Source organism: Bos taurus, chromosome 17 (genome assembly GCF_002263795.3).
Source record: "Bos taurus isolate L1 Dominette 01449 registration number 42190680 breed Hereford chromosome 17, ARS-UCD2.0, whole genome shotgun sequence".
NCBI classification, from domain to species: Eukaryota; Metazoa; Chordata; class Mammalia; order Artiodactyla; family Bovidae; genus Bos; species Bos taurus.
The window spans coordinates 67305670-67327721 of NC_037344.1; the positions used below are offsets into that span (position 1 = coordinate 67305670).

The 22052-nt window shown below is 43.6% G+C and overlaps 1 protein-coding gene across 3 annotated transcripts in view; it reads right to left on the reverse strand.

Annotated features, from left to right (window-relative positions):
• The window catches only part of PITPNB (phosphatidylinositol transfer protein beta), a 61284-nt gene that overhangs the window by 36805 nt on the left and 2427 nt on the right, over nucleotides 1-22052 (reverse strand). For 2 of the 3 annotated variants that reach the window (XM_059876149.1, XM_059876150.1), the window contains exons 2-6: nucleotides 19560-19590; nucleotides 16432-16577; nucleotides 7236-7327; nucleotides 6011-6609; nucleotides 4046-4129 (exon numbers count right to left, since the gene is read on the reverse strand). In XM_059876149.1, the coding sequence (XP_059732132.1) occupies nucleotides 4046-4129; nucleotides 6011-6076 (150 nt within the window). In that variant the 5' untranslated portion in view covers nucleotides 6077-6609; nucleotides 7236-7327; nucleotides 16432-16577; nucleotides 19560-19590. 3 annotated transcript variants of the gene reach the window in all.

Sequence of the window (22052 nt, forward strand, 5' to 3'; positions counted from 1 at the left end):
TGTTCGACCCCAGAGACGGCAGCCCACCAGGATCCTCCGTGCCTGGGATTCTCCAGGCAAGAACACTGGAGTGGGTTGCCATTTCTTTCTCCAATGCATGAAATCGAAAAGTGAAAGTGAAGTCGTTCAGTCGTGTCCGACTCTTAGCGACCCCATGGACTAACATTAACTAGAGGAGGCCAAAGAGATCAGGTGGAACCTTAAGGGAGAGTGTAGGGCAGCCGTCCGTGCCAGCAGAGGGCACACGAGAGGCTCTCAGAAGGCAGAGCCCAAGCCCCTCGACGACGCCAGTCTCATCCACCTCGGCCTTCACACACGCCAAAACTGTCAAGGGCACCCGAACCTCCCACCACACAGCATTCCTTCCCCTCTCCCCTTTATAGCAGAAAATACGCATGTTGAGACTCTTCTCTTTTTTAAAAAATGTCCAAAGGTCTGAGAATCCTTCCATGATATCATGTGCACTTATAGTTTCCATGACTTGAGAAAACACACAGACAAACGCTTCTATGACACACAGTTCACAGCAGCGCTGTTTACAATTGCCAGAGGGTGAGAACAACCCTAATGTCCACGAAGAGAAGAACGCACAAACCAAACGTGGCATTCACACCCTGGACTGGTCTGCACCCGTGAAAAGGAGCGACGGGTGACACGCCCTACGTGGTGGACGCATCCTGGAAACATCACACCGAGGTAAAAGAAGCCGGACACAGAAGGCCAGACATTGCAGCGGCTCCACCCATACGAAACATCCACAACAGACAAGGCCACAGGGCAGAAGACACTCAGTGGCACAGAGGCTGGGGGGGAGGGAGCAGTGTGGGCAGACGGGGACGGTGTCCTTCTGGGGAGGTGAGCATGTGCTAGAGCTAGATGGCGGTGATGGCCATACAACACTGTGAATGCACTTCACACCACTGCACGTTTAAAAGGGGCTAATATGTATATTATCACAATAAAGAAAAAGGTACTGTAAAATCAGTAAACTTTACAACAGGCTATTATTTTACTGGGCTTATGGAGAGGGGAATGGCAACCCACTCCAGTATTTCTGTCTGGAGAACTCCATGGACAGAGGACCCAGGTGGGCTATAACAGTCCATGGGGTAGTAAAGAGTTGGACATGACTGAGCGACATCACTTTCACTTCCTGATATCTCAGCGGTAAAGAATCCACCTGCAACGAAGGAGATACAGCTTCAATCCCTGGGTCAGGAAGATCCCCTGGAGAGGGAATGGCAACCCACTCCAGTATTCTTGCCTGGGAAGAGGAGGAGCCTGGAGGGCTCCAGTCCATGGGGTCACAAAGAGTCTGACATGACTGAGCAACTAAACAACAATAGTAATTATCCAACTAATCTTTAAAGGGTAACTTGGAAAACGGGAGCTAAGAATGATGAAACAGAAAGCTGCACATACTTATGTGAAAAACCGCACATACATACTTATTCACCCCCCAAACCACGCTCGTACACAGGTTCTCAGAACTCTGCTAAGAATAATGACCATGACAGCAAAGATTTATTCCACTAGGCACTGCTCTAAGTGTTCACGCTTAATCCTGTGAGGTAATTAGCCCCATTTTACACGAGATAAAACAGGCACAGAGAGGCTAAGTAACTAAGGAGCTGGCAGGCAGCAACCGCAGAATCTGAAGCCAATCTAGCTTCTGATCGCACGTCCTCAGCGCCACTGCCCTGGACTCACAATGGAGACCCCCCTCAACCGGCCCGCCCAGCCTCTCCCTGTCCATCCACCCACACGTCCTTCCAAGAGCCTAACCTGCCGCGCCTCTGCACGGCGGGGACTTCCACCCGGAGCCGCTGGGGTGGGCTCTCGCCTGCAAACGCTGACTGGGGGCCCACCGTGCCTGAGGACAGGAACGAAAAACCCCTCCGGTGGCTCCACAGAGGTGCCTGCATTCTGCGGGAGAACAACGTGCAATGCACACCTCTGAGCCACAAGGCTGGACCACTTCGTGTGGCCAGCACACCTTTGTCAGCACCCACAGTAGGGTCTGAACGCCTTCCCAGGAGCACCCAACCCCGTGGGCTGCATGCACTGCTGCTCCGGGCATCTGAGCTCTCCCGACCGAGCCATCAACTCACCCAAACCCAGTCATCTTCCACCCTGTCACCACCCTCCCACAAACACGAGCTCGTGGCTAGAAGAGATACCAAGAACAATAAGGGGCCAGACAGACATCTGAAAGTGGTTTTTAAAAGAGAACATACATTTATTTCTAAGGATAAAAAACAGCCTGATATAACTTCAGAGATGAAAAGTATTTCTGAAACTAAAATAACTTCGAATGACAGCACAACCAAAACCTCAGAATTTCTGCGACAAGGGACCCTTATCAGTGCTCACAGCTCTCATCAGGGAGGGGCCACAGAACAGGGCCTGGCTGAGCAGAGGTCGCTGCAGGTGCTCCCCACCCCGGTGATCTCTGAGAAGAGGTCTAACCTTTGTTCTTGAAAGCTTACCTTTCAATTTCAATGGCAAAACCAGACATTTATTAGTTTTTTTTTCGGTTCATCTTACACCACTGCTTAAGTCCGGGGAATAAGCGCCGAAACTAAGATGGAAAGGGACCCTAACTGAACACGTCGCGCTGACACGACAAACAGAGAGGTGCCGCCCTCACCGCCAAGTCTCATCAGGCAGAGAGGGCGGCCGGCTAGTTCAGCACGTAAAAAGGCCACAGCTGTGCCCCACATACTGTAAGAATGGAGTTAACATTCACTGGGGTAAAGCAATAACAAGGGTCTTAACTGGTGGTGGGGGGGTGGGGCTGGTGAGGAATAAAGTGTCCTTTGCAAGTGAAAACTATGTTTTTTTTTAAAATTAAGTCAAAAGTCTAGAGTACATGTATCTACATCCATGAGGACTCAAAAGTGAAAGCTGCACAACTGTTAAACTGGGATATTCTACCATCAACTGTTTTCCACAAATGACAACTTTAGCCACGAGTTACTGAAAGATGAGAGTGAAAAAGCTGGCTTAAAACCCAACATTCAAAAAACTAAGATCATGGCACCTGGTCCCATCACTTCATGGCAAATAGATGGGGAAACAATGGAGACAGTGACAGACTTTATTTTCTTGGGCTCCAAAACCACTGCAGATGGGGACTGTAGCCATGAAATTAAAAAATGTTTGCTCCTTGGAAGAAACGCTATGACCAACCTAGACAGCACATGAAAAAGCAGAGACATTTCTTTGCTGACAAAGGTCTGTCTAGTCAAAGCTGTGGTATTTCCAGCAGTCACGTATGGATGTGAGAGTTGGAGAATAAAGAAAGCTGAGTGCCAAAGAACTGATGTTTCTGAACTGTGCTGCTGGAGAAGACTAGTCCCCTGGAGTGCAAGGAGGTCAAAGCAATCAATCCTAAAGGAAATCAACCCTGAATACTGGAGGGACTGATACTAAAGCTGAAGCTGCAATACTTTGGCGACCTGATATGAAGTACTGACTCCTTCGAAAAGACAGTGATGCTGGGAAAGATTAAAGGCAGGAAGAGAAGGGGACAACAGAGGATAAGATGGTTGGATGGCATCTCTGACTGGATGGACATGAGTGTGAGTAAGCTCTAGGGAAGCCTGGCGTGCTGCAGTCCATGGGGTCGTAGAGTCACACAAGACTGAGAGACTGAACTGATACTCAAAGTTTAAGTTAAAATTCTGCTCTCTTAATTAGACTTCAAATGTATAAGGGACCCATGGTATCTAAAGAAACTAAAGAGAACTCTTGTAAAATAATGTTTTGGTTTTTTTTCTCTCAATGAAAGCAAACCCCTATGTACCCGGGTATACTGAGACTTCTTAAAGGGATCACCTGTGCAAAGGTGACATCCACATGAGAAACAACCCCCAACTCCTGCTCTCACCTCTTGTGCTGCTCTGACCTCTTTCTGGACCCACAGCTGAGCTCCAAACTTACTTCAGAGTAGAAACGTAGGTCATACAAGACTCAAATAAAAGAACTTTCAGAGGTAAGAGGTAACAGGTGAAAATGTTACCAAGCTGTACGTAGTACTTACTGCTGGTTCGACTTGACTTCGATCTGCAATATCTATGTGGACAATTTCAACCGTTTTCCACGTGTTGGGATCTAGACCGTGTACCTATAAATAACAGAAAGGAAACAAGGCCAGCTTAAGACTCTTCTCGTTAGGCAAAACTAGTACGCTTCCATATATAATCTTTATCTTGAGTCTCAGAGTACATCAAGAGCCATACTAAAAACAACCCAAGCTGCTATTTCATTAAATCAACTGTCTGAAGGCTGGAGGGAGGGAAGAGAATGCTGCCAAATTCACAGAAATCGGTCATCATTATTTTCTGGTAACTCTTAGAGATGACAATACAAAAACTAAACCTCACCTATGTTTAACCCAACTGATAAATGACAAAGTCCTTGAAACCTCTAAGTCCTAGACGAACAGAAGGTGATATTGTAATTAGATTCTAAGAAGCTGCACTGTAAGTTCTAAAACCTCTGCTGAATTTGATTCACCCTAAAGGTATTCCAGAAAAAGCAATGGCACCCCACTCCAGTACTCTTGCCTGGAAAATCCCATAGACGGAGGAGCCTGGTAGGCTGCAGTCCATGGGGTCACGAAGAGTTGGACACGACTGAGCAACTTCACTTTCACTTTTCACTTTCATGCACTGGAGAAGGAAATGGCAACCCACTCCAGTGTTCTTGCCTGGAGAATCCCAGGGACGGGGAAGCCTGGTGGGCTGCCGTCTATGGGGTCGCACAGAGTCGGACACGACTGGAGCAACTGAGCAGCAGCAGCAAAGGTACTCCACTTCAGTAGGATGCCAATACCTCTATACCTCATGTCATCCAGTCATTTACTTCTGAAATTCCATCAATCAACCCATAAAGAACTGCTTAAAAATTGCCAAAGATAGGCCCATTTGAATGCTAAAGATGGCAAATTAAATCATATAGACTCATGCATACCAAAATACTTCATTCAGACTCTAAATTTTAGTTACTGTGAAAAAAAAAAAATACAAGTCAAGTGAGTGATCATCTTGAAGAAAAACTCAAGTTAAATACTCTAAAGTTATAGTTCAAAAGTTCCTTTGATTGGCACCAGTAACAGAAAAGCAGAGGAAAAACATACTCTACCACCATTACCCATAAACTTACTTTCCCGTAACAGAATATCAAAAGGTTGCAACGGTCATTCTCAAACTGGAATGCCCACCAGAAAAAAGACTGTAGGGCCCCGCCCCCAGAGACTCTGATTCAGCGCACTCGGGAGTGAGGCGTCAGCATCGGTACTCCCAACAAGTTCCTAGATGCCACTCACTGCTTGTTGGTCCAGGGACCACGGGCCTTGGAACCTCTGGGCCAGGGCATCAACCCATAGCAGACACAGACGCCCTCCCAAGCTCCCTGCTAAACCTCACAGAAAGTTAGACACTATACCAAGTCGTAACCAACTTTCTGGTAATTCACTTGAGGGATAAAAGTGCACCGATTTGTAAAAGTCAGGAGCTTTTCAACATTTTTGTAAATTATTCAAAGTAACTTCTTCCTTCCTGCCTTTTGGGCATTTCTCTGAAATCAACCAATAATTCAGGCCAAATGGAATGGAGGTGAAAATTAAAGCAATCAATTTTGCTATGCACAGGAGCTCTGGCAAATAGAGATGAGAAAAACAATTTTTAAAAAAATTAACAGCTGAAACTGGCTTAAGGATTATCTGTGAGTTTTGTTTACCTACCCTCTCCCAATCCCAGATAAAGAGAGTTGCTGACAAAAACAGCGGCCTCACCAAGTCCACTCACACACCAAGGCAAGGAACTGACAGGGAAGGCCCACTGGTTTCTGGCGGCAAGCCTGCCTCACCGCAGCAGTCTGACACACGCCAGCGTGGCCGGGCGCGCATCTAAGGCCGTAGGCGGCACGCTGGCGGAGACACAATGACTATGGTATCCCCATTTCGGAGGCTTTCTACACTGAAAGCCCAGAGTCAAAGACTTACATTTTCTAACGTTCCCAAGTCTGGTTTGTGCCACGTTTCAATTTTAATGAAGAAATCATCTTTCATATATTCGTTCTGCAGAAAACACAACAGCAAAATGACAGTGACCTTTGGCCGGTTCTCGGGCTTGTGTCTGCAGGCGCGATCCCCAGGCACGAGCGTCCACGCTCTGACTCTACAAGAAGACTGGTCCTCAGGTGACAAAGAATCGTTAGCTGCCAACTTTCACAGACTTGTCAGGCCAACCAACTGCTTGCTGCATGCATTTAAATAACGTACACAACCCTGCTTGACATGTAGCGCACAGGGCTAATGCTGCAGAAGCTGTGAGGTGTGCTGAGCGGATGTGACGTTCAAAGCGAGTAGCAGAAGCAAAATAAAGTCAAGAGGGAGATGTCGCGGTAAGGCTGCAAAGAGCCCCTTAATAGTGGAGTATGTGGTGGAGTGTGAGTTGGTGCCCGGAGAACAGAGGAGGGCCGTGCAGCGGTGGGCAGTTTTAGGAAAATAAAGCAACAGATAGTTGAAAGCAATTACTACATAGGGCGAAGTTTAAAGGTGAAGACTACGTGATACAGAAACAGTTTTACTCACCGTTACAACTGAGGCATACCGGAACAGGTCGGCAACAAAGGAGGAAAAATTTTCAGAATATTAATTGGAGCCAAAATAGTTTGCCACAATATTTAATGTCACAAAGATTAAACTACCTGCCAACACAGAACATTTGGTTTAGATCTGCAAAACACAATCTCTAAACAAATGACAATATGGGCTATGTTAAGACTGTGGAGTTGCAATCTAATCATTTTAAGTAATTTTAAAACAATGGTAAAAGGAATAACGTCACAAGAGCAAAACACCATTTACAAGGCTGACGGAACAAACAACAGTAAACAGTTCCACCACGTGGCAATGGAAGCAAGATACTGTTGAAACTACATCAAACGACGCTTGTGCGTGAGGGTAACCTGTAAGATTTCTGTATTCCTTTTATCTGCTGCCCTTGGAGCCTGCTTGGTCAACAAGGATCTCAGAGAGCCTGTCATCTGGGAAGGAACTATGTCCCTCACCAAGGCTTGGGGGAGGGACCCCGTGGCTGCTTTCCTGCCACAGCTCTCGCAGACCCCCCCAACAGAAGGCCCCACCCGGAGTCACCCTTCTCTAAGGGGGGGACCCTGGGCGTGCGGGGCAGAGGGGCGAGACCGTTTCTGGGAACCAGACTTACTTGTTCTGCAGTAGGGATATGCGTTCCAGGCTTTCTCGTGAAACACCAAGGAGCCCTCGGGAGCAATCATCCTCACGAACGCAGGGACTTTGCTGGGAGGAGAGAAACACTGGATATATTCTCAACAACGCCACTGCTTCTTGGTTGGCTCCCATCAGACTGCTTCAAAGGGCACTCAAGTATAACATTAACGTGGAGACAACAGAATGATTGTGTTTAACCATACAGAAGATTGTGTTTTGAAACAGAAGCCGTCTTTCTTACGGCTTTTGACCTACTCCCGTAATACAAGATCTAAGAGTTACCTGAAACTGTTCAACCTGTGTGTGACACGGAAGTCATCGCTGGCAATCAGACCACACCACACTGTTTCTTAACACAGTAAAGAGTCTCCAGAATAAGGTAATGACTCGGAATAAAAGCCTTTTAATACATTTTACAGAATAAACTTAAAGAAAAATGATAATATGAAGGGTCCGTGTACAGAGGAAGACAGGCAAACATACCTAAGTATAAAATTGTGTGGACCTGGAAAATGTCATCAACTGCTGCCTCAAGTCTGGTCAGATCAGACAGGTTAACTATGTAACCAACACATGATGAGCTCGTGCGAATTCATGAGATTATCAGGAAAGATGCCAACAGGTAAGTGGGCAAAAACAACCACAGACACACCACTAACAGAACACACAACTGGAAAATTAGTTTTAACAAACATGGAAATTAGTTTTATCAGCCTTCACAGTAGTGCCAATGAAATGACCATTTTCCTGACTGGTGCCTATGGTACAGAAACTTTTCCGTGCGCAGGCTTTCCACAGATCGGATTCAAATCCCAACATTGCCCTGAAGCAGCTGTGTGACCTGGACCATATTGTATCAGGGGCTCTCTGAACTCCTTCCTGTGCTGAATGGAGTCCGTATCACCCACTCTGCAAAGTCACTGAGAGAATCCCATCAGACAGGATCTGTAATGTGTTAAGCACCAGGCACACTGCCATGAGAGCTGACTAAACGGCAACTGTTGTTGCTGTGGTTTAGTCGCTCAGTTGTGTCCGACTCTTTGCGACCCTGTGGACTGGAGCCCTCCAGGTTCCTCTGTCCACAGATTTCCCAGGCAAGAATACTGGAGTTGGGTTGCAATTTCCTCTTCCAGGGGATCTTCCTGACCCAGGGATGGAACCCATGTCTCCTGTGTCTCCTGCCTTGGCAAGCGGATTCTTTATACCACTGAGCTAGCTGGGTGCTTTTGAATTATAAGCTGACACGTAGCTAGGTGCTTTCACATGCCTTTCTTCACTTTAATCCCCCGATAACACTATGAGTTAACCATTAATTCATTATTTCATATAACCAGCATTTAAACAGCTAAATAACAATGTCAAAATGATATCCTCCAACTTGAAGCCCAATGTATATTCTTTCCATCAGCGCTGCTTTCTGAAAACTTAAGCACAACTTAATTTCCTAAACTAAGAGAAAGAACAATAGCCCACAGTAAGACTGAGCAGTTGATCAGAAATACTCCTATGCTGAATTTCAGAAGCTAAGCAAAGAAGGTGGAATGGACCCCACACCAGCCAGAGTGCTGTGTAACTACGAAGAGCAGTCTGGACAGCCCCTTCCCGGCCTCGGCAGCACACAAGAATGGTGCCGCTTAGGAGTTCCCTGGCTGTCCAGCGGTTGGACGTGGCACTTTCAAGCCAGGGCCTAGGCTTGATCCCTGGTGAGGGAACTAAGATCCAACAAGCGACATGGCATGGCCAAATAAAAAGAATGCTATGGTTTGAAACTCCTACTATTGTGGCAAATTAAATCTTTAAATCATTGGAAAAGCTGAAGTATTACTATCACGTATGCAGTATGCCCAAGATTACAAGGGCATAAACTTAAAAGATATTAATAAAGGAGGGCTAATTCTCTGAGCACGTGCTACTTTTGAAATCTTGGGAAATTCACACAAAGGGGTATAACTTCAGGGAAATGAAGACAGGATACATCAAAGTAACATCACATTAAAAGTCAAAGAAGATCTAAGCACTCCAAACCATTTCTTGCATTGGTAAAAAACTGGAACCTAGAATCCTTTAAATGTTGAAGAGGTCTAATCAGGGTATAATGTAATCCACGTGGGGAATTTTTTAAAAATACAAGCTACAAGATTACTTGTTATCTGCAGGTATGACAAACAGATTATCAATGGTTCACCTGGTCAACTTAGAAAAAGGCAGGAGAAAAATAGCTGTGTACCAGAAGTATATTCTTAATTATTCTATTTCCATAGTGCCCAATATTCTAAAAACCTTAATATTCATCAAGTTACAAAATTTGCTGACACAAGAAAATTGGCAATCAGTTACTGAAGGTCAGCATAAGACCAATCTCTAAAAAAATGTTAGTATTTCTTCATCGTGCTTCCAAATGCCTATTACTTTAATTCTAGGATGCTTTTTCTACCACGTGTATTTCAACTCATTTTATGTTTGACATAGTTTCATGCAAGGATGGGTACAATAAAGGACAGAAACAATGAGGATCTAACAGAAGCAGAAGAGATTAAAAAGAGGTAGCAAGAAAACACAGAAGAACTATACCAGAAAGGTCTTAATGACCAGATAACCACAGTGGTGTGGTCACTCACCTAGAGCCAGACATCCTAGAGTGTGAAGTCAAGTGGGCCTTAGGAAGCATTACTACAAAGAAAGCCAGTGGAGGTGATGGAATTCCAGCTGAGCTCTTTCAACTCCTAAAAGATGATGCTGTTAAAGTGCTGCACTCAATATGTCACCAAATTTGGAAAACTTGGCAATGGCCATAGGACTGGAAAAGGTCAGTTTTCATTCCAATCTCAAAGAAGGGCAATGCTAAAGAATGCTCAAACTAGTGTAGAAGGGCACTCATTTCAAGTGCTAGCAAGGTAATGCTCAAAATCCTTCAACAGTATGTGAAACCAAGAACTTCCAGATATTCAAGCTGGATTTAGAAAAGGCAGAGGAACCAAAGATCAAATTGCCAACATTCGTTGGATCATAGAGAAGCAAGGGAATTCCAGAAAAACATCTACTTCTGCTTCACTGACTACACTAAAGCTTGAATGTATGGATCACAACAACTGTGGAAAATTCATCAAGAGATGGGAATACCAGACCACCTTACCTGCCTCCTGAGAAACCTGTATATGGGTGAAGAACCAACAGTCAGTACCAGACATGGAACAAGAGACTGGTTCAAACTGGGAAAGGAGTACGTCAAGGATATGTATTGTCACCTTGCTTATTTAACTTATATACAGAGTACATCACATGAAATGCCAGGCTGGATGAATCCCAAGCTGGAATCAAGATTGCTAGGAGAAATATCCAGAGAAGACAATGGCACCCCACTCCAGTACTCTTGCCTGGAAAATCCCATGGGTGGAGGAGCCTGGTGGGCTGTAGTCCATGGGGTCGCTAAGACACGACTGAGCGACTTCACTTTCACTTTTCACTTTCATGCATTGGAGAAGGAAATGGCAACCCACTCCAGTGTTCTTGCCTGGAGAATCCCAGGGACGGGGGAGCCTGGTGGGCTGCGGTCTCTGGGGTCGCACAGAGTCGGACACGACTGAAGTGATTTAGCAGCAGCAGCAGCAGGAGAAATATCAACAACCTCAGATATGCAGATGACACCACTTTAATGGCAGAAAGTGAAGAGGGAACTAAAAGAGCCTCTTGATGACTGTGAAAGTGGACAGTGAAAAAGCTGGCTCGGAACTCAACATTCAAAAAACTGAGACCATGGCATCTGGTCCCATCACTTCATGGCAAATAGACGGGGGAAAAGTGGAAACAGTGGCAGATTTTATTTTCTCAGGTTCCAAAAATCACCGCAGTCGGTGACTACATCCATGAAATTAAAGACTCTTGCTCCTTGGAAGGAGAGCTATCACAAACCTAGAATGCATATGAAAAAGCAGAGACATGACTTTGCAGACAAAGATCTGTATAGTCAAGGCTATGGTTTTTCCAGTAGTCATGTGCAGGTGTGAGAGCTGGACTATAAAGAAAGCTGAGCACCAAAGAACTGATGCTTTTCAACTGTGGTGTTGGAGAAGACTCTTGAGAGTCCCTTGGATTGCAAGGAGATCCAATCAGTCCATCCTAAAGGAAATCAGTCCTGAACATTCATTGCAAGGACTGTTGCTGAAGCTGAAGCTCCAATACTTTGGCCACCTGATGTGGAGAGCTGACTCGGTGGAAAAGACCCTGATGCTGGGAAAGACTGAAGGCAAAAGAAGAGGGCACCAGAGGATGAGATCATTAGATAAAATCACTGACTCAAAAGACATGAATATGATGAGCAAACTCCAGGAGACAGTGAAGGACAGGGGAGCCTGGCATGCTGCAGTCTACAGGGTAGCAAAGAGTTGGACACAATTTGGCAACTGAACAACTATAACAAAAAAAATGAGCAAACCTTTGAACTAGTTTTGTTTCAAGTTTACTGGCTTTTCATGTTTAATATGAGAACATGAACTGACTACATTTAGGGGAAATGCACAAATAAAATAAAATTTCAATTCTATTTCAAAGGAGAATAATTTTCATCAAGGGCAACTTCAATATATTTCTAACAAGACAAGTCAAAGGTGCCATTTATACACAAGAGAAAAGTATATACCTCGTTCTCCCCCTCAGTGTCACTTAGGAAGTCACTTCAGCAATTTGCAGGAAACTCTGTTTTGGAAGCTTAGTCTCAGAAAACGGACAAATAGTAGCCAAATTAACAAAACAGAGCTAGACCTTCAAAACCAAACTAAAAAGGACATTCATCCTCTTGTTACTCCAAACTAGCCCCAAAACATCCTCTCACAATAAACCAGTATTTGCGACCATGCTTACCTCAAGGTAACACACCTCGATCACAGAGTTTAAGCGTCAGCCACAGAATCATGCCCAGCTGCACAGGCGTTCTTTGCCAGTGCACAGCTGTCCCCCACCCCATCTCTGAATACAAAATAAGAACATTTAACTCCAAGTTAAAATTCAACTGAAGTGTTTTATCAATTGTGTTATCAATATCAAATCTACCCTCAACGTAGTAATGGCTGTGAACCTGTGTACTGTACAGTAAGACACCCTGGTCAGAGTGGGAGAAGAGAACAGAGGGCTTACGTGATTTATAATAATACATAAGAAGTGACCACAGGGCACACGTAGCTTCTCCTGATGCAGGGCCAAGTTTAAAAGAAAAAAATCCTGTTCCTGAGATAAATAATACCTTGGCAAATCATTTCAAATGGCACTTTCCCCAATGGAAAATTTACGTCTTCTTGAGTAAGTAATCTTTCACTTTAAAATCAACTAAAATACACCTTACGTACAATAAACACCTCGTACCTTGATCCACTCAAGTATTTACTGACTGTCCACTGTGCCAGGGACCATGTAAATAACGGTGTACAAACAGGGACAATTCCTACCCAGAGCTCACCTTCCGAAGGGGGAAGTGGAAAATAGGTCAGCAGACAACAAAAGGCAAAGAGGAGTAGCGTTCCTGAAGTGCCACGAGCTTAAGGAACATGGCAATGGGCGAGTGAGCATGTGAGGCAAAGGAACTCAGCAGAGGCGAGGGAGGCTCAGTGAACTACAGCAGGGACCTGAGCGCCAGCACCATCCAGAGACAGCGATCACAGAGCGGGCAGAGGGATCTGCGGAGCCAGGCGAAGGCCTCCAGTAAGGAGAAGGCTGGCAACGAAAGAACAGAGGGACACAAGCCTAGCATGGTGAGGTGGGCAGGGAGCAGACAGACCACACAAAGCCTGCCTCAAAGGCCTGTATCGGACTTTCTGGTTTATTTTAGATGCCCCAGAGAATTTACTGGTGATAATAAAGGGAGGTTTTTTTTTATGTATTGGTAAAATTCAGTGAATGAGTAAACGTCAAGTGCTAGAAAAGTAAAACTGAGTAAACATTAAGTAAATTCAGTATTATGAATACTATATAAGTTATACCATGAAGAATGCTAAATTTTCTCAAAAGGCACACTTTTAGATATACTTAAGGTGAAAACAACAGAATGGGAAAAACTAGAGATCACTTCAAGAAAATTAGAGATACCAAGGGAACATTTCATGCAAAGATGGGAACAATAAAGGAGAGAAATGGTATGGACCTAACAGAAGCAGAAGATATTAAGAAGAGGTGGCAAGAATACACAGAAGAACTGTACAAAAAAGATCTTCACGGCCAAGATAATCATGATGGTGTGATCACTCACCTAGAGCCAGATATCCTGGAGTGTGAAGTCAAGTGGGCCTTAGAAAGCATCACTACGAACAAAGCTAGTGGAGGACACAGAATTCCAGTTGAGCTACTTCAAATCCTAAAAGATGATGCTGTAAAAGTGCTGCACTCAATATGCCAGCAAATTTGGAAAACTCAGCGGTGGCCACAGGACTGGAAAACGTCAGTTTTCATTCTGATCCCAAAGAAAGGCTATGCCAAAGAATGCTCAAACTACCGTACAATTGTACTCATCTCACAGGCTAGTAAAGTAATGCTCAAGATTCTCCAAGCCAGGCTTCAGCAATATGTGAACCGTGAACTTCCAGATGTTCAAGCTGGTTTTAGAAAAGGCAGAGGAACAAGAGATCAAATTGCCAACATCCGCTGGATCATTGAAAAAGCAAGAGAGTTTCAGAAGAACATTTATTTCTGCTTTATTGACTATGCCAAAGCCTTTGACTGTGTGGATCACAATAAACTGTGGAAAATTCTGAAAGAGATGGGAATACCAGACCACCTGACCTGCCTCTTGAGAAACCTATATGCAGGTCAGGAAGCAACAGTTAGAAGTGGACATGGAACAACAGACTGGTTTCAAATAGGAAAAGGAGTATGTCAAGGCTGTATATTGTCACCCTGCTTATTTAACTTACATCCTCAGAGTACATCGTGAGAAACGCTGGGCTGGAAGAAACACAAGCTGGAATCAAGACTGCCGGGAGAAATATCGATAACCTCAGATATGCAGATGACACTACCCTTATGGCAGAAAGTGAAGAGGAACTAAAAAGCCTCTTGATGAAAGTGAAAAAGGAGAGTGGAAAAGTTGGCTTAAAGCTCAACATTCAGAAAACTAAGGTCATGGCATCTGGTCCCATCACGTCATGGCAAATTGATGGGGAAACAGTGGAAACAGTGGCAGACTTTATTTTGGGGGGCTACAAAATCACTGCAGATGGTGACTGCAGCCATGAAATTAAAGACGCTTACTCCTTGGAAGGAAAGTTATGACCAACCTAGACAGCATATTCAAAAGCAGAGACATTACTTTGCCAACAAAGGTCCGTCTAGTCTATGGTTTTTCCAGTGGTCATGTATGGATGTGAGAGTTGGACTGTGAAGAAAGCTGAGCGCCGAAGAACGGATGCTTTTGAACTGTGGTGTTGGAGAAGACTCTTGAGAGTCCCTTGGACTGCAAGGAGATCCAACCAATCCATTCTAAAGGAGATCAGTCCTGGGTGTTCTTTGGAAGGAATGATGCTAAAGCTGAAACTCCAATACTTTCGCCACCTCATTCGAAGAGTTGACTCATTGGAAAAGACTCTGATGCTGGGAGGGATTGGGGGCAGGAGGAGAAGGGGACGACAGAGGATGAGATGGCTGGATGGAATCACCGATTCCATGGACATGAGTTTGAGTGATGTCTGGTAGTTGGTGATGGACAGGGAAGCCAGGCATGCTGCAATTCATGGAGTTGCAAAGAGTCGGACACGACTGAGCGACTGAACTGACTGAAGGTGCTAATGAATTAAAGAAACCATGAATAACACAGTTTCTGGATAATTCATTAATCAAAGTTATTGCCCTCACTCAGACCTACAGCAGAAGCAAAGAAATGCTGCGTTCTAAGATAACATCAAAGTAAAACTGAAGGTTCTACAAAGTGACAACCCACTTTATATTCATGTGTCATTATAAACAAAGCAACCGCCTTAAACTGAGAGAATTATGAAAAATAAGAATCATCACAGCTCATCCACAACTTTAAAAGGCTCTACAAAACCCCACCATGAATCAATATGAAGAGAAGAGAGCCAAGTGCAGAGTGATTCCCTCCGCCTTTGATAACCTGGAGACTGGAGAGTACCAAGACACTCGTAAAACCATCACTGATCTTCTGCCCTTACGTAAGCATTAGTACGCATTTTCTATTTTAAAATATTTATACAAGAAAACAGAGATCAAACTGCCAAACTTAGAAGAACTGCAAACTAAGAGACAAAAACAATGAATAAAGGATCTGAACGGTCAAGTCACGCAATGAATTCAAAGGGCCAGTTAATACGAAAGATTTAACTTCACTGATAGAGAAATGCAAATTTAAACAAGAGGCTATTTTCTGTGCATCACATCGGCAAAAATTAAAAAGAAAATTATGGGGAAACGAATGCTCTCAAATTCTTGGAAGGCAATCTGGCAATAATACCAAAACTTTAAAAGAGCATGGACTTCCAGCAAACCTACTGTAACAAACTCCTTCCAGAGAAACAGGAGCCTATGGCATACAGATTTATGCACAGCCACCTTCACGGAAACATTACCTGCAACAGACAAGAAGGCAAACACCTCAACACCTAAATCAACTTATCGTTTAGAGAATGGGCAAGCAACCTGTGCTATGGCCACACCAAGACGTTCTACTCAGCTTTGAAAATAAGGAAACGGCATTAAATAACAACAAGGAAGGATGCTCACGACGTATCACTGCATGAAAATTAATGCAGAGTGCAGAACCGTGCGTGCGGCGTAGATCCCGTTTGCTGTGGACAAAAAGAAGTGACCCGGGTGACATTTTTATGTTTCTTAAAAATTTCTTTGAATATGTGTAGGAAATTATCTGCAGGAACGAATTTTAAGTTGTTTCTAGTTTCTCTCTAGGGATATGGATTTGTGATAACACGAGGTGGGTACTAAGCTTTTAATTTATCATTTTCTGTTTAAATTTCTTTAATAAGCAGACAGATCAATTCACAGTTTAAAAATAAAGGAGAGGAATGCTCTCAAAAATTAAAATGCAACATATTATCACAATGAAAATGACACCCAATAGTCAATTAGGTAGTTACATGCTTAATACGTGGCTGGATAGATAATCAAAGTGTGATTATTTAATATGACGACTAAGCACCAAACGCGAACACCCTGCTTACCTCTTTAGGTGATAAATTTTGTGTGTATACTGTCCCTTTTCTCCATCCTTTTCATAAGGTTCATTCTTTAAGACTTCAATTCCTTCTCCACCACCAGTCTCATTCTTACTGGCTTCTGCCACAGAGTAAAGCTGCCCAACCTGATACTGAAATATCAAAGAGTACAGAACTTCAGTAAGTCAGCAGGAACTGCAAAAACTTCCTGTGCTAAAATCTTTCTGCAGATACAGAAAAGCACATCCCAACCATTGAGCACATATGTCCCACATGAAAACATGACTCAGATGAGAAATTAGAATGTGTGGAGAGATGAACACCAGATGATCATAAAGCTTCAGGAAACGATAATAGTTTACAAGATTTCCATTATTTAGGAAAACTGTTAGTTACAAATATTCTGGTGCTTTAATACATACTATCCACTTGTTTCAATGTCAAGATGCATTTTTTTTTGAATAATAAATGTACGTTCATATTTTCCAAATCATCTTCACATCTATGACATCTCACTTTATTTCACAAAATCCTAAAGAAGGTATGACAGGAATATATCTGTTACTTCTTCGCCAAAAAAGAAAGCTGAGCAATGAGAATACAGTTCTCAATAATGAGAAGGACTATAAAGTGACAATAAAAGCTGCAAATACAAAGAACCACTACAGTGCAAAGTTTAGTAGCCCTCTGGGGTCTTGTTTTGCATGCGTATGTCTGTGCTGGCCTGATTTGGCTCTGGTCCACCTAAAGAGAAACAGAACTGGGTATCTAGGGTCTCAATTGTTAACTGTGAAGTTCTCCAGTAAAAGGAAACTGGTTTTAAAGTATAAATCAATGAGTATTACTTATAAATAAAAACGCAAGAAATTGCTGACAGTGCTTTCTCTTTGACTTTCAAGTGGATAAGAACTCTCACTGGCTCGCACCAACACCTGTGAGCGGACAGCACTATTCTATGCCCATCCGGAATCTCCAAGAGCTCCAACAAATGACAAACAGCAAAGTCCCTGCATTCTCATTTGTTTCAGTGGCTCAATCGTGGCGCCACCTCCAATCTCTTCAAATTTGGCTACATTTCTTCCTTCTAATGATGAGAGCCTGAAGAAATGTTTTTCTTTTTTTCCTCTTTTTTTTTAAAGCATATTTTCAAAGAAAGGCTACCTCTAAAAACTAGTAATTCAAAACTAACATTTTATTTTGAGGGACAAAAAGTCAGGGTGGTTGTAAGCTCAGCAAACAGTCCTATCTAAAAAAGCCCATGGGAATATGATGGTATATTGACGGTTAATTCTCACACACACAAATTTGGAAAGGTTTAGGAAGCTGGAACCAAACAGATTTCTTAACTATGTCAAAAATCAGTTTTTGTAGAGATTTCAGACTGCAGAAAGGGCTGTCTTCTTCCTTCTGGCTTTATGACAGACCACCAGGGTGAGTCCAGGAATGCTACGATCCTTAAGTCCTTGAAAATACACTTTTCAACACTGCCGTATTTTAAAAATAGGACTAAAATGCCTCTAAGTCTGAGGATAAACCTGATCTTGGTTAGAAACAGAGTAACAAAAATTTACACAGAAACAACAGTGTTCAAAAATATGTTATTAATGGAATGATAACTTGTCACATAACACTAGGCTTTCATTCTCATTTTTAAGAACTTAAACAACGACAGGAGGCATATTAAGTCTGAATATAACAAAAAGCTGAGATTATTCTGGGTGACAATAACAAGACTCAGAAAGATTTCAACAAGTTGATCCAACTAGCTGAAACAAAAAGCAAAAAACAAAACCAAATGTCAGTTTCCACATTGGAGTTCAAACAATCGTGTAAGTACAGATCTGGGGTGCCTGGCTTATCTGAGTCTTCTAACACATTTGAAACCTCAGCCCCTCCTGTGGTACTTGTGGCTGTGTTCAAGTCTACAGGAAACAGCGCCAGGCGGCTACTCGTTTTCAGTTCCTGCATTTTTTTTCTTCTGCCTGCCTTCTGTCAGCTGTCACATCTTAGGTTATCAGCTTGTTTTGTTCCACTTCCAATCCAGTGGTTCCAATTGAGTCTCGACTCTAGGAGCCCCAGATAACCAAGGAGTACAAGCTGTGAGCAAGTTGCAGGAGGACCCCAAGGCCTTTGCGGGTTTTGCTCCGTGGAACTTGATTTCTCAGGAGCCGTCTCTGCTTTTGTCTTCATTCCTAGCTGTACTACTGATAGCTGCGTCCACAAGACACGCAGCTTTCCGAACAGGTGATGCCTTTCTGTACCGTGTGCAGGTCGAGGGAGACGATGGCCTCTCACGCTCCCGTGCAGAAGACGGTTTTCGGCTGGGAGCAACAAGTACAGCACACGCAGCAGCGATGGGCCAGCAAGGAAGCCCAGAGGTGCCGTTACACCAGGCCACACGCACGTGCTAGGGACGCTTGACCTCGGGAGCGCAGGCAGAAAAGGCGGGAAGGAGGGCCAATAATGGGCCAGTGAGGAAGCCCAGAGGTGCCATTACACCAGGCTACACGCACGTGCTGGGGACTTTTGACCTCGGGAGCGCAGGCAGAAAAGGCGGGAAGGAGGGCCAATAATGGGCCAGTGAGGAAGCCCAGAGGTGCCATTACGCCAGGCCACATGCACATGCTGGGGACACTTGACCTCGGGAGCGCAGGCAGAAAAGGTGGGACGAAGGGCCAAGGGGAGGAGACACAACTGCCAGAAGCTACCCTGAAGGGTCACCATGGAAGAGAACAGGCTTCCTTCCTTCCCTTTCTGCTCAAGTGGAAGAAACTGTAAACAGTAGGCAGACTTCACAGGAAAGCAGATTTTGGTTTAAAGTAACAAGAAATGTTTAAAATATCCAACAGTAAAGTAGGCGGTTTCTCCAAGCAGCCAGTGACTTAACCCTGAAGTGCCCAGGCTGCAGCTGGAACCTCCATTCTCTGACACGGTGCAGACAGAATCCCTGCACCGGACAGGTTAGCCAGCGCACTCAGACTCTTCCAAAAGCAGCCAGGGTAACGACAGATATTCATTTACAATTAATTATCTCTAACACATCACAACTCACTGTCGCATACGGCCAAGTAAAGAGAAATGAAAATACTACCTCAGATTAGCATACCAAAATGAACTATGTAAGCAAGACTTACCTCCTGAACCGAACATGGCAGAACCACACGGCTAAAAAGACAAAAGGATAACAAACGTTACACACGAAGTGGCTGGCTTTAAAACTCATCTCCGCGATTAAAAGACCTTTTGCTTTAAATGCAATGACAGCATAGGACAAGATGTCATTTATGGAAGAGGGTCCTCGCATTGACTACAGATCCAAATAAGAGTTTTTAAACTGGGGGAATAAAACTACCCATTGCTGACTCTCAACAATCACTTACATGTAGCATCCTCGTTATACCAGGACCCCAAAATGCAGTTGCAGAGATTCTTGCGAGGAGTAAAGGAACAAGAGGAAACTCATCACTGAAAATTGCAGGGTACACGATGTATCATTTGTAGACTGTCTGGTCAGGCTGCCCTCAAGAAATTTTTAATATGGTTTCATTCTCCATCTATACACTATGCATTTTGTTTTTATGGTACTTTCTCACAGAATTCATGTCTTGCATCTCACGAATGAATGCCTCCAAAAACTGCTCCCTACTACGCAATTATTGCTCAGTCTATTGAAAAAACCACGTAAAACATCCTATAGACTTACTTTACCATGGAAAATACTTTGAACCTGATAAATACAACCCCTTTCAGTGCGGATTCTCCATGAGGTTGCTTTGTTTGACCTTGTCCAAGAGTCTGTTCCTGTACACACAAGAGGACTAGGACAGAGACATAATGCTCCTAAAGATGAATTCCAAAAAAGAATTCTGTGAGTTATATCAGGATATTGCATTTTATCTCCAGATTTTTTAGGAACTACTCTCATACTTAGTTCCACAAGAAGGTCTGAAAACCAAGGCCATCCCCGAATATCAAATGTCTCATGGTCCAAGAGGGCAACTCCCCACCCCACCCCACCCACCCTGCCAGCCCAACCTGGTCATTCTTAAGACTGTTCCCTCCTACCATCTAACTACCATAGCAATGCCACTTAAAATCTTATTTTAACTCTACTTTAAGGAGAGGAAAAAAATACCACAGGCTTCACCTCAATTTTCATTTTACAGGAAATTCCCAATAGTTTTCTTCACTCCAACTTCTCTTCAGCTGCACTTTGTATCTGTTGCTCTCTCCTCAGTCTTCCTCAAACACTGATACTTGAGTGCTCACATCACCTTAATCTCTACCACGTATCTCCTGTTATCCCTCCCTCCTCCTTGACTACTGGGGGTCACTCATCACCCTGTCATTCTGATAATGATCGTCTAAAGACAATGAAGGTTCTCCAAGTCACAGTGGTTGCTAATTTCTTCTCATCAAGAATAAACTTGTACAAAAGCCTTCCAATACCTAATCATTTATTTCAGCTGTCTTCTCGGGGTACGCACTAACATGCTCACCGTCTCAGTAACAGAAAATAAAACCGGGTGGAGAGGTGCAGTGGACTGGGGGGAAGACTATGATATAGGCTGGGAGCCTATTTTGGGAGATTAAGACAAAGACACAGGTTGGGAGCATACTTTCAGGACCTGGAATACAATGGTACGAAATCTATTACATTTATTCAACAACAGAGAATTCTGGAAAGTTGTTTCAAAAAGTAAGCAACATAGCTATCACTAACACGTCCTCTTAGGTGCTTAAAGACAGTGAGAAGCAGGAGCCATCTTTTGGGAGGCAGGGCAAGGATTAACAAAGACCCAAAGGAGGACGCTCCGTGTACTGAGGAGCCCGGAAGGCTCTCCGTGGATCTATGACTCACACCAACACACACAGGAGAACTCTGAGGAGCCTGGAGGGCTACAGTCCATGACTCACACTCAGTCCATGGGTCCGTGACTGACACTGAGACACACACACAGGAGAACTTGGGCTACAGTCAATGGATCCATGACTCACACTCTCACACTCACACACACACACAGAGAATGCTGGGCTGCAGAGGAAGTCGAAGGAACGAATAGAAAGCAAACAGTTAAAGACTTCCCTTAAGTTTCACAAAACCAAGAATCACTGCTGAATAATTTTACTAATAGGGAAAACTTACTTCACAAAATGAAAGTGACTGATTATGACATTCTGAATGAATGACGAGTCAAGTAACTTCAAGATTTAAGAAAAAGTAAGAGAGATATGAAACAGGCTTTAATTTTGCATTATTATTCTAAACGCAATATTCAACTTTTACACCACTTCGAAAATTTTCAAACTTCTCTGAAAACTGTTATGAAAATACTTTTGCAAATCACACAACCTACTAGTTCTTTAAAACCAGGATTTTATGCTAATGGAAATTTCACCTACTGCTTAAATAACAACTTGAAGGTAACTCCCCATCCTGAAAAAGTTATTTCTAACCTTTTAATTCATGTCAAAAATAGCTGGCATTTTTAAAGACAACAAACATTTGCCAAAGTATATTACAGTTTACAAACAGCCTTACATAGGGATGACCCACCTATTCATTGCTCCTGACCAAGGACAATTTTAGAAAACTGACAGGTGAGTAGGAAGAATCTTTTTTTTTC